At 40.3% G+C, this 12,832-nt stretch overlaps 1 protein-coding gene across 1 annotated transcript in view; it reads right to left on the bottom strand.

Moving 5' to 3' along the window:
- Positions 1 to 224: 224 nt before the first annotated feature.
- pgr (progesterone receptor) overlaps positions 225 to 12,832 on the bottom strand; it is a 71,784-nt gene continuing 59,176 nt past the window's right edge. The window contains 6 exon segments of the mRNA XM_034168480.1: positions 225 to 716; positions 818 to 975; positions 6,777 to 6,822; positions 6,824 to 6,908; positions 7,609 to 7,753; positions 9,114 to 9,419. Coding sequence (XP_034024371.1) covers positions 561 to 716; positions 818 to 975; positions 6,777 to 6,822; positions 6,824 to 6,908; positions 7,609 to 7,753; positions 9,114 to 9,419 — 896 coding nt within the window. The 3' untranslated portion in view covers positions 225 to 560.

Below are 12,832 nucleotides of genomic sequence, written 5' to 3'. Positions count from 1 at the left end.
ATAAATGGCTCTTGACTAGTCGACTATTAAAAAATGGACTACGACTAGTCGGATGTTAGCTAGTCGTAGTCAACTATTACGACGAGTCGTCCCATACATAGTTTTCCGCTGGATGTCCTTCCTGATGCATCTCCATATTACATGCAGAATGGGCAGAGGTGGGTTTGAACCGAGAACAAGTGCACTTGACTGCTGGACCTCTATCACTATGAAACACCTTTATTCATTATTTTGTAATTTTTGTAAAATACCCTTTTATTCCATTTTCTCAGACTTGTGAAATCCCTAAAAAAACCACCCCTTTCTTCATGAAAATCAGAATGAGGATGTGTAGCCACTATGGCAGCCACTGACATGACCAGGGATTCTACACAGAGGAGCTTCACATAAAGGAGCTTTATTGAGCTATCATTCTGAATTTTTCATCCTGAAGTTATGGCAAGCTACGAGGGATAAACAACATATGAGGCAATTTGTTAAAAAACAGATGACTGAGTATTTAAGTAAAAGTTATAGTGTGTCACAAGACGTGCTCTCAGAGCTGTGACAAGCTGCCGTCATCACTTGGTGTGGAATAATAGCGGCCTCACCATGCCTGCCAGGACCTTGGGAAGCTGGGAGGCAATGACCTCTGACATCATCTCTGGAAACTCCACTTTCATGGCGTCTGCCTGGATGAAGGTGCTCAGACAGAACAGGTTGACCTTCTTCACTATCTGTCCACAAAGAGACACTCATGTTTGTCTTGATAGTCATTAAGATATGCCAGATAGTGATGCGTTAGTGTGGCTGTGCTCGGCTGTGTGAGGACACATACATCGTGCATGGCGTCCATGAGCTTGCTGAGGTGGTAGAAGCGCTGTGAGCTGGCCACCACGCCTTTCTCCTTCATGTGAATGGCCCTGGTCAGCTCCCGGATGTAGTTCTGTCTCATTTCTTCAAATGCCGGCTGACTTTTGAGCCCTTCAAGAGGAACTGTAAGCACACAGGACATGAAAAGAAGCAAAACACTTACTTCTATCAAACATGATGCAAGTATAATGACTGAGTGATAAAGATGAATCCATAATTGTCATGTCTGACTGCCGGAGGACCGTGTAGAATGTGAACAGAGACAGTCCGGACTGAGTCCTGCACAACCACAGCTCAAACGTTGTTGGACAACAGTACGTAGATATGGACTGCTGTCAGACTGCACCAGAATCATAAATAAAGTGGTCAGACTGCCGGACAGATGCACCCGAGTGCTGTCACTCCTCACTCACTCACTGATTTGCTAGTACACTCGCTTCCTTGCATGCACTGACTTCTGAGCAGGACACTGCGCTGTCAGGATGGACATGTGTGTCCCACACATGACAGACTGTCAGTACTGCGCTCACGGACACAGTGCGGCAACGTGTTGAGCACCCTGAGTGCACGGAATATGGCAAGTCAAAAGTGCCACAAATACGCCACTTTCAGTCATGTAAAAAACACCGTTTTGTCAGTTATTACGGCGCTTTTTAGGCCGTAATTAAAGATGTTTGAAGAAAATGGTGAGACCACTTTAAACCTTTTAATATGTATAACTGTTTTAGGTGGTTTTTACAAACATCAACCTAAATATTTAGCTAAATGTTGAGACAAATATGCAACTTAATAAAGGAGCTAATCATTTCTCCCTAAAAGAGAGATTAATATAGCGTCTAATGACAGACATTTAGCATGTGAGGGCATGTTTATTCAAATTTGCAATTCATGGATGTTTTGTATGAGAGTTACTGTATGTTGTAGCCTGCAGTCTTTTGATGACAATTTAAAATAATAATAAAATAAGAAAATGGCTGTTTGTGCAAAACTTTGTCCATTTTTTTTTTTTTGGGGGGGGGGGGGGTGCTTAGTGGAGGTCTCACCCGGGGAATAATTCAGTGTAGAACCGCCACTGTCATGAAGGCCCGCTATTTCTGCCAGGAAGGTAAGAAATTGAACTCTATTTATTCTAATTTAATTAATATTATTATTTTACTTAAAAAGCGAACCAAAACAAGTAGGTACGGCATTACAGTCCATGTAAGCCCATTGTTTTTTCTATGAATCAAATACAATCAAAATACTGTACAAAATCTTGAAATAGCTGCACAGATAAAATTAAAAAGTAAAAGAACATAAGGGGCTTATTGTATATTATTTACATATATAATAAAAGAAATTTTTAAAAAATAGGCAACCGAACATTTACAGATCAAATTTGTCTATAAAACAAACTAGTTTTGAAGCATTACTGGATTCAATCAATGATAAAGATAAGTTTTATAACTTATAATAAACTCATTTCTCCAATGATGTTAGGTTTTGTTTTGAAAAAAAAAAATTTTGTATGTAGTTGAACAAATATTGTTCACTCAACATAAATGGTGTATTGCTCATCCGGATACTTCCTGTCCTTTTTACTCTCTTTAGTAGTGGCGGCCACGCCCCCATGTATCTTTTTTCAAAGTTAGGGTGACTGTCTTCAGCTGCTGCTGACTGAGTGGGAAGCTCAGCATTGCAGTAGCTGTGCAGTCTGGGATTCTGAGACATGGAAGTGGCTACATTACAGTGTGTTTGGCCCTATTTTTGGTGTGATCGCCCCAGTTGTCAGCATCGTGATGCAGTAACAACTTCTGTGATGAGCTGTATGTTTTCAATGGTGTTGGACATCACCCTTTTTCATGAGTGTATTATGAGGCCCAGACTGAAGCAGTCTGTAGATGTCTTATCTGTCTCTGTGTACTCCCCAACCAGTGATGGGCACAGTTCTGCTGTAACTGTTAATTAGCAAAGCTAACTTTTTGTTAGCAGATTAGCTTTTCAGCTTTGCTAATTAACAGTTCTGCTGTAACTGTTAATTAACAAAGCTAACTTTTTTGTTAGTGGATTAGCTTCTCAGCTAACTTAAAAAACCATCAGCGAACCAACGAGCTTCCGATAAGTTTAGTTTCGATAACTTTTAGAACGCTAACATTTTTTTTTTACAAAGTAACAGTGAAAAACATTTATGAATGCTGTTGGCTCCGGTCTGCTATGTATTTTGCAGCAGTGAGACAGCTGAGAGGAGCTGAGCTCAATTCTGCCCCAGCAGAAGGGGCCTGGGCGTCAGACTACCACAAAAAAAAAACAAAAAACAAAAGTCATTACCCTTGATAGGATACAGCAGTCCAGCCACGGGGCAGACATCTTGAAAAGGAAAGCAGATTTGATTTATGGTTTTGATTTATAAATCAAATTAATCCAGATAGAATAACTACATTAATGGCAACTCTTAAAATGTGCAAAGTGAAAATATAAACCATCTGTTAATTATAAAATAATGCACTAATTCTGAAGATTTGAACATTAACATACAGATGCCCAAAGGGATTATGGGTAAACTGAGCCTCCGCTCATACTGACTGGTTGGCTAATTCATTCTATGTAAAAACATCACAAGTTAATGTGACGTGTGTGTTGGTGTTTACAAATAAATGTGCTTTTGTAAATTATGGCATTCTGCCTCATGGCTGGACCACTGTATGCTGTCAAGGATAATGACACTTCCCTACAGCAGTGGGCAGGGCACACAAAGACAGAAGTACTGACTCATTGGCCGTGTTTGGGTTTGTGATCGCCATTGATTCTATCAAAAGTGTTGGCAGTATTTAACCTCAAAATCTGCTTGTTCATAGCTGAGAGTGTACCAGAAACAATACTGAAAGTTATCGGTTAGCTGTAGCTTCCCATGAATTTCTTGGTGGTTTATTGGTTTAGCATTATAAAAGATAACTTTTCAGTGAGCTGATTAGCCGTTATCAAAGCTAACTTTTTTGTATGTTGTGCCCACCACTGTCCCCAACTACACTGAGTAATATCTTGGCAAGTGGGACGTTTTACTCGCAGCGTCACTTGGTGATTGACGGCGGCCTCAAGTTAGAGCATAACCTTCCACATTTATTGGAAAAAGGAAAGTAAGGTATTTAATGATCAGAGCTGGTTTAAATGTTTAATAATCTACAGAGGTAAGATGCCTTAAAATTTTGAGCTTTGCTCACTTTTTCAATTTTACAGAGTAACCAGTAGCAGCAAATGTACGAGGTCTGTTAGAAAAGTATCAGACCTTTTTATTTTTTGCAAAAACCATATGGATTTGAATCACGTGTGATTGCATCAGCCAAGCTTGAACCTTCGTGCGCATGCGTGAGTTTTTTCACGCCTGTCAGTTGCATCATTCGCCTGTGAACAGGCTTTGTGTGAGCAGTGGTCCACCCCTCTCGTCGGATTTTTATTGCGAATAAATGTCTGAACGATTTGGAGCTTTGCTGCATCAATTTTTTCCAGAAACTGTGAGAGACCTCCAGGTGGACACCATTTGGAAAATTCTGTTGGCTTTCAGCGACGATTTTATGGGGATTACACAAATTAAGGAGTGATCCAGCCGGTTTAAAGACCGCCCACAGCTGCCTGAGAGCGTGGCGCACTCCAAGCGCGATCGACAGGCTGAAACTCTGCTGAAACAAGCAGATCATTTCCAACGTGAAGGCTTGTTGATCGGACATCGTCTGACTTCACAAAAAGGCAGAAGACGTGGACATCAGCACTTTTTCGGCACATTCCACTGTTACAGGAGTTTTTTTCATGGAAAGAGAAGCGGAGGGATGCACCACCGTGCCGCTCATGGCGCGGACAAAACCACCTCTGTGTTGATCTCACAGGACGGCTTTCAGATGGATTTCAGACAGCTGTCGGTGGCTTTTCAGTCGTGTGACTATCCGAGAAATTGTGTATGAGCTGGACATGCCCCAACATGTCCTGTGAGGCTTCATCACGGCGTTGCTTTGCGCCATGCGGCTCCGCCGTGACGCGCGGAGTTCCTCCTCTCCTCTTTCCATGACAAAAACTCCTGTAACAGTGGAATGTGCCGTTCATTTCTAAACTGGACGCTGTGTTGATCTGGGACATCGTCTGACTAGCACAGAAATTGCGGAAGACGTGGACATCAGCACTTTTTCGGCACATTGAGACAGACGTGCGGAGGAATTCCGCGCGTCGGGATGTTTCCGCATGGCGCAAAGCAACGCCGTGACGAAGCCTCACAGGACCTGTTGTGGCATGTCCAGCTCATGTACAATTTCTCGGATAGTCACACGACTGAAAAGCCACCAACAGCCGTCAGAAATCCATCTGAAAGCCGTCCTGTGAGACCAACACGGAGGTGGTTTTGTCTGCGCCATGAGCGGCACGGTGGCGCATCCCTCTGCTTCTCTTTCCATGAAAAAAAACTCCTGTAACAGTGGAATGTGCCAAAAAAGTGCTGATGTTCACGCCTTCTGCCTTTTTTGTGGAAGTCAGCCGACGTCCCGAATCAACAAAGCCTTCACGTTGGAAATGATCTGGTTGTTTCAGCCTGTCGATCGGTGCTCGGAGTGTGCCGCGAATGGTGTCCACCTGGAGGTCTCTCACAGTTTCTGGAAAAAATTGATGCAGCAAAGCTCCAAATCGTTCAGACATTTGTTCGCAATAAAAATCCAACGAGAGGGGTGGACCACTGCTCAGACAAAGCCTGCTCACAGGTGAATGACGCAACCGACAGGCGTGAAAAAACTCACGCATGCGCACGAAGGTTCAAGCTTGGCTGATGCAATCACACGTGATTCAAATCCATATGGTTTTTGCAAAACATAAAAAGGTCCGATACTTTTCTAACAGATCTCGTATGTACAGTATCAATCAATCAATCAATCAACTTTTTTTTTTTATATAGCGCCAAATCACAACAAACAGTTGCCCCAAGGCGCTTTACACTGTAAGGCAAGGCCATACAATAATTATGAAAAACCCCAACGGTCAAAACGACCCCCTGTGAGCAAGCACTTGGCTACAGTGGGAAGGAAAAACTCCCTTTTAACAGGAAGAAACCTCCAGCAGAACCAGGCTCAGGGAGGGGCAGTCTTCTGCTGAGACTGGTTGGGGCTGAGGGAAAGAACCAGGAAAAAGACATGCTGTGGAATGGGGCAGAGATCGATCACTAATGATTAAATGCGGAGTGATGCATACAGAGCAAAAAGAGAAAGAAACAGTGCATCATGGGAACCCCCCCACAGTCTACGTCTAAAGCAGCATAACCAAGGGATAGTCCAGGGTCACCTGATCCAGCCCTAACTATAAGCCTTAGCGAAAAGGAACGTTTTAAGCCTAATCTTAAAAGTAGAGAGGGTATCTGTCTCCCTGATCTGAATTGGGAGCTGGTTCCACAGGAGAGGAGCCTGAAAGCTGAAGGCTCTGCCTCCTATTCTACTCTTACAAACCCTAGGAACTACAAGTAAGCCTGCAGTCTGAGAGCGAAGCGCTCTAATGGGGTAATATGGTACTACGAGGTCCCTAAGATAAGATGGGACCTGATTATTCAAAACCTTATAAGTAAGAAGAAGAATTTTAAATTCTATTCTAGAATTAACAGGAAGCCAATGAAGAGAGGCCAACACGGGTGAGATATGCTCTCTCCTGCCAGTCCCCGTCAGTACTCTAGCTGCAGCATTTTGAACTAACTGAAGGCTTTTTAGGGAACTTTTAGGACAACCTGATAATAATGAATTACAATAGTCCAGCCTAGAGGAAATAAATGCATGAATTAGTTAAAACACAAGTTCTATTTTTCAAAAAAGAACCATTTCAAACTCTTCCCCTCCCTACCTGTCACTGTTGCCAGTGAGCAACGACCATTCTGAAATGTCAACATGAGCTATGTGTCATCCTCAGTCTGCTGTTGTCTTGCCTTTTACCTGTGTTGAGTAAGATGATGGCTTTCATGCAGAGAAACTCCTCGCGGGGTAACTTGAAGATTTGCAAATTCTTGAGGGATAAACTGTATTGCCAAGCAAAGGTCGTAAATCGGAGTTCTCCTCATTTGCTCTCTGACAAGGGAAACAAAATAATGTTATTATACGAATATTTAAGATCCTATGATATATCAGTGACCACACTGTTTGATACACAACTCAAATGTCCAAAGTAAATGGCAGTAATTCAAATCAACTGCAACAACAGATATCTAAAAAAGTATTTAAAAAAGACTTGTTTCAAGAAAATTTGACTTAAAATAATCTTGTAAAGCATTTTTTTTTACATAAGAACAAATATCTTATTTGAGAAAAGTATCTCACTTTTCTTAAGTTTTTCCAGCTAATATAAATCTGTATTAACCAGTAACAAGGAAAGACAATGCATTTCAAATCATCCAAGCAAAAGAATGAGATTGTTTTCCTTATTTTAAGAGAATTTAGAATAAGAATCCTGTCTAATTTTAAGCACATTTTGATTATCAGTACTTAGACATTTTGCTAGTTTTGAGAATTCTAACCAAGTAAATTCCTTGTACTCCATTGACAGATGTTTTTTCTTAATACAAGACAGTTTGACTGGATTTTGGATTATTTGGCTTATTTTGAGAGGGATACTTTTTGCAGTGTCCTGAACAGTGCCCCTTAAAGCCTTTGGTCAGTGCTGTGGCATTATTTTAAAACAGTGCCCATGTAATTCCTATTTAAAATGGCTGTATCAAACAATTTTGAAGTAGCGTTTCTTTCCATTCACTAGCAGATGAAGGTTACTTACTGGTTAAGAACCAGATCTGGAGCGAAGTATAAATATTCACTGGTGACATTCTGAAAGCTGCGCCACCCGAGGGAGAACACCATCAAGTTCATCCATGAGTACTGGATGAGGGTCATCTGATCATTGATGTGCAGGTTACGAAACCCTTAAAAAGAAATAACTCATCAGATCAATATTTAAATTGACAGCTTGTTGTTCCAAAGGATGATCTCTGCAGTTCCGTTTTCCGATAAAACCCCGTTTTTTACTTTCTCACTACTGCATGTCTGTGTCATCTCAACCCAAATCTCAGAAGTCTGACTAAAATTGAATCAAGATATGCTCAAATTAAAAGAGAGGATTCAGCTGTGTCCTGGGCATGTGTGCAATGATGAAGATGCCCAAGCTTGACATAATACACCTCGAGTCAAGAGCATTGGATGACCTTCCCCCGAAGATAATCAGATTTTGACTCAGACTGCACAGATTCAATTTCAATAGCAATATCAAACAAGCACATGCACATTTGTGGTCGCAATTCTCCATACATGCGTCATAGGCATGAATGTCATGGTAATTTTGGGCTTTTAATGATGTCTTTGAACTGTTCTTTTGCCAGGGTGGAATGATTGTATACAGCATACACCATTACTGATTTTAAAAAGAATTGTGTGCACAATGAATGTACTAAACTAGTTCAGGTAAACCAGCTTGGTAACGGGTTTGGATGATTGATTAATTCATGTTTTTGCATGCTGAGCAGTGGCATTAATAAAGTAGCTTGGGTGCTGATACTGAAAAGTTTAACCAAGATATAGTCTAAAACGGCAGCATTAGTGAGGGCTGCTTACATTATCGCGCTACTGCTATTGCTATAGTATGCTAATGGCTTTATATAAATACTACTAACATTTCACTCACTGAAAATACTTGGAAGTTACATGTTCTGTTAGTACACTTAACCGTACAGCAAGCCATATTATCTCATATACTGTATTTATAATGGAATGCTCAGAAAGGACTTAGCAGCCTGCTAGCAAAACGCTAGTGGCGGGCTGCCACACCTAGCTGTCACCTAAATCATCTACACCTTTAATTAGGCATTACTTTATGTCTTAAATGGCTTAAACTAATGAGTTATGTAAAGCCACCCATACATACTTTTGGACACAGCTTTATGTGGCTTTTTGAAGAATCTTGAGTTTTGGCAACTCCTTGTTGGCTTCATTTGGCCCAACCTGCAGTGCTGAACCCACCCCTGCTTGGGTTCATCCATCACCTGACCACACTGGTAAATATAACCAATCAGCTCTTTACATCATGCAGCAGAGACAACACACTGGTGTTGGGAAGAACATATAGTACATAAACACACACAAAAAGCTGATGTGTTTGACAGCCCCTAATCCTCTGTCACACAGACATGCAGCAGCAGAGAAGTCAAAATAATCTTGTTGTCTTGGTTTAGTGTTCTGCACAGACACCTTCAGCGAGGCCTGCCAGTGGTTTCCATGGTGAGTAGTTACCTGGCAAGCACTTGGACCATTTAACAATCCACAGCAGCTGCTTCTCACAAAGTCTGTTCAGACTGCTGAGCAGAAGATGGGGAACATCGGGCTTTGTGTTCTCCAAACCAGCGTACACTATCTCTGGTTCAATGTTTTCCAGGACATTGATGATATGCTGATTGAGCTGCACTTCACGGATGCTTGGTATGCACGACACAGATGTCAAAGACTGGTTGTCACTGGACATGGCCAATTGGGACTGGAACATTAGTGATGGGGACATGCCCAAAGCTTTCAAGGCTCCAAAACGTTTCAGCTTCCTGCCTGTGAGACAAACACAATAGTGGGGCAGATTATGTGAAAAAAATGTTCACTTCTGGGACAAGGTGTGAAATTTTGCATACAGAGGTATTTTCAAATGCTGAACTCAAAAATTGCCGGATCCAAGAGGTCTGACCATTGGGTCAGCTGCCATCTTGAATTCCAATATGGCTGCTGGCTGTTGAAACATTGATAGTCACTGTCTTGGTTTCTAAAGGACAAAGGTTACTGAAATTTGGTACACAAGGGTATTTTGATATGCTGAATTAATAATACAGTTATTCAGAGATAATAATTAATACACTAGTTGTTAATACATAATACAGTTAATTTAATTCTACTCTACATTTCACCCCCCACCAAATACCATCACCACAAGTCCTGAAAAATAAAGAACCAGTGTTGTATAAAGTACCGGAAAATCACACTTAAGTAAAAGTACAGATACCCATTAAAAAATGACTTTGGTAGGAGTTCAAGTAACTGAAATGCTACTTAAGTAAAAGTCTTAAAGTATCTAGTATTTATTGTAGTTATGTATGACAAGTAATGTACAACTAAATGTACTCAAGTATTGAAAGTAAAAGTACAAGTAAATGTTAATAATCAAAAGCGGACTGATTTTTTTTAAATAAAAATTTATCTAGGCTTGTAAATGACTGGCAGTATTAGTCAAAATACTGAAAATTGTGCACATCACACAAAACCACTTCAGCAACAAGGTTTCAAAACCTAAACCAGAGTAGGCTACTCACTAGGTGTTCACAGGAAACATTTATTTCTATATGTATTTATTATTTTCATGTTACATGGTTTTATCTTTTCTGTTGTGTTTTGTTTCATTAGGTTATTTTTGTCTCTTTCTCTAAAATTCTATTGTAACATTATTAGTCTATTATTATTTGCTATTAGTGTCTATTATGTAGACTATTGTTGTTGCTCACTAGGTGTTCACAGGAAACATTTATTTATATATGTATTTATTTATTTTCATTGTTACATGGTTTTATCTTTCTGTTGTGTTTTGTTTCATTAGGTTCTTTTTGTCTCTTTCTCTAAAATTCTACTGTAACATTATTAGTCTATTATTATTTGCTATTAGTGTCTATTATGTAGACTATTATTGTTGTTGCTATAATATATGAATAAAAATAAATTTAAAAAATTACAATTTGACTCTTTTATGACAACGAACACTGAGCCATTAGTTATACAGAAAACAAATCAACACAAACGTGCTGATGCGAACAGCTTAATGCTAACTTTAACATTGAAAACGCCATAGACATGCTAACGCATTAGCATCGGCCCCGTTTTTAAGTTATAAAATACATCTATCATCTGTTTAAGAAGACCATAACAGGTCAGTTTAACATAAAAATATTAAATATTACTCACAGACATATGCTCTTCATGGTTTTAGCGGGGGAAAATTAGGATAAAGCAAAATAAAATCCACAAATCATAGATCGAAGCACTGCTTCGACCTGCGAATCACTGCTGCGATTGGTTCAAGGTTCAAAGCAGAAAAGTTGATTACAGACCTGCTGCAGGTCTGTAATCAATGTAGAGAAATGATCATTTTCCTGACAAATACCCCCCAAGTGCTCAACTGCAAAAAAGCCTACCGGACATGCCTCATGACAAATCGGCCTGACTTCGTTGCAGTCACTAGTAATCAGTGGTGTCTCTGGGTGAAAACATGACTTTTTTTCGTGTGTGTTTTTTTTTGTTGTTTTGTTTTTTGTAACGAGTAACGGCATGGTGCATAGAAAATGTATCGGAGTAGAAGTATGCAATTAACGTCAGAAATGTAGTGAAGTAAAAGTGAAAGTAAGCTGAATTAAAAAAACTAAAGTACAAAGTCTCCCAAAACGTACTTAAGTAAGGTAGTGAAGTATTTTTACTTCATTACTATACAACACTGTCAAGCACACAAGTTAAGAAATTAGTGGAATTAAGAGTGTCAGGCCTATTGTTATTCAAAGCTTCTATCGCCTAATATTATTGTATTATCAACAACGTGAAATACACTCTTTAACAAGCTTTTCACATAGGAACAGTAAGTCCCTTCGACTGCTCCGTTGTTTTCACTCGGTGTCGCCACAGCAAATCCAAGGTGGATCTGCATGTTGATTTGGAACAGGTTTTACGCCGGATGCCCTTCCTGACGCAACTCCACATTACATGGAGAAATGTGGCAGGGGTGGGATTTGAACCCAGAACCTTCCGAACTGAAACCAAGCGCATTAACCACTTGGCCACCACCTGAAAATTAGGAAAACAGGTTAAGGTATGTCAGCCAGTCTTAAGTGTGAAATATCTCCCTGTACTCGATGATATTCTACGCTATCAAAATATTGCTGCATATAATTTGCATTTCATCAAAATCAACAGATTAAAACCTGTTTCACAGTGTTAGCATGTTTAGCCAGGACCCTTATGGACTGTCATTGTCCTGCAAAGGTATTAGTACTGGTGTAGGGAAAATATATGCACACTACATAACTATATTTCTTTGAACAAGTTCTTATTTGAAGTCCTTCCATTTTCAGAGGTCATGTTTAATTGCTGAATTCTGAATGTTGAGATTATTGTTAATACAAATTGTGATTTTATGGCTTTCTTTATGGCCCCTTCACACACGAAGTTGGGCAAATGAAGCAGAAACCAGGCGGAAAAAAAAAAACAAATTGGCGATCTGGGAAAAATTCCACCTGCTGTTGGAAGGGACACTGTCAGGCAGAGAGGACGCAACATGCAAACTCACAGGCAAGATGTTTGAGTATAAAAGGAAGGATCTTTAATGCTGATGAGGGTACGGTACACAGGCAAGCAGTCCACGGTGCAAAAGCACAGGCAAGAGTGAGGCAATATGATGTGGTCCAAAACAAGCAGGGTTCAGTACGCGGGCAAACAGGGCAATCAGAGCAGAGGCAAAAAGCAGGTCCAAAAAACAGAACAGGGGTCAAGATACACAGCCAGGCAAACAACAGAACTTTGACGAGAGCTGGTAAGTAACAAAGTCGACAAGCAGGGAGGAAGTGAATAGAAGCAGTTTAAATAAGGAAAGGTGGTGATTGGATATTAGATGCATGTGGTGAGAGAAGGATCTGGAAAGGAGGTGTGGTCAGGTGAATCCAAGAGGGGAAAACAGAGGCAAGAGAAAGAGTGAACATGGCAGACAGAGTCGAAGACGAAACAGGCATGTGCAAGAGTGTAAGTGCATGAAAGAGCCAGACGAAGACAGGATGAGACAGGCAGGTGTAAGTGAGAAGTGAAAGCATTACTAACGATGATAACTAATGACTACAAAAAGGAAACACAAACTGGCAATACAAACTAGAACAGAACTGAAAAGTGAACCATCTGAAAATAAGTACTGAAACAAAACTACATAGAAACTGATAAGAGAG

Source organism: Thalassophryne amazonica, chromosome 4 (genome assembly GCF_902500255.1).
Source record: "Thalassophryne amazonica chromosome 4, fThaAma1.1, whole genome shotgun sequence".
In the NCBI taxonomy this organism is placed as follows: domain Eukaryota; kingdom Metazoa; phylum Chordata; class Actinopteri; order Batrachoidiformes; family Batrachoididae; genus Thalassophryne; species Thalassophryne amazonica.
This window is presented reverse-complemented; position numbering and strand designations above follow the sequence as displayed.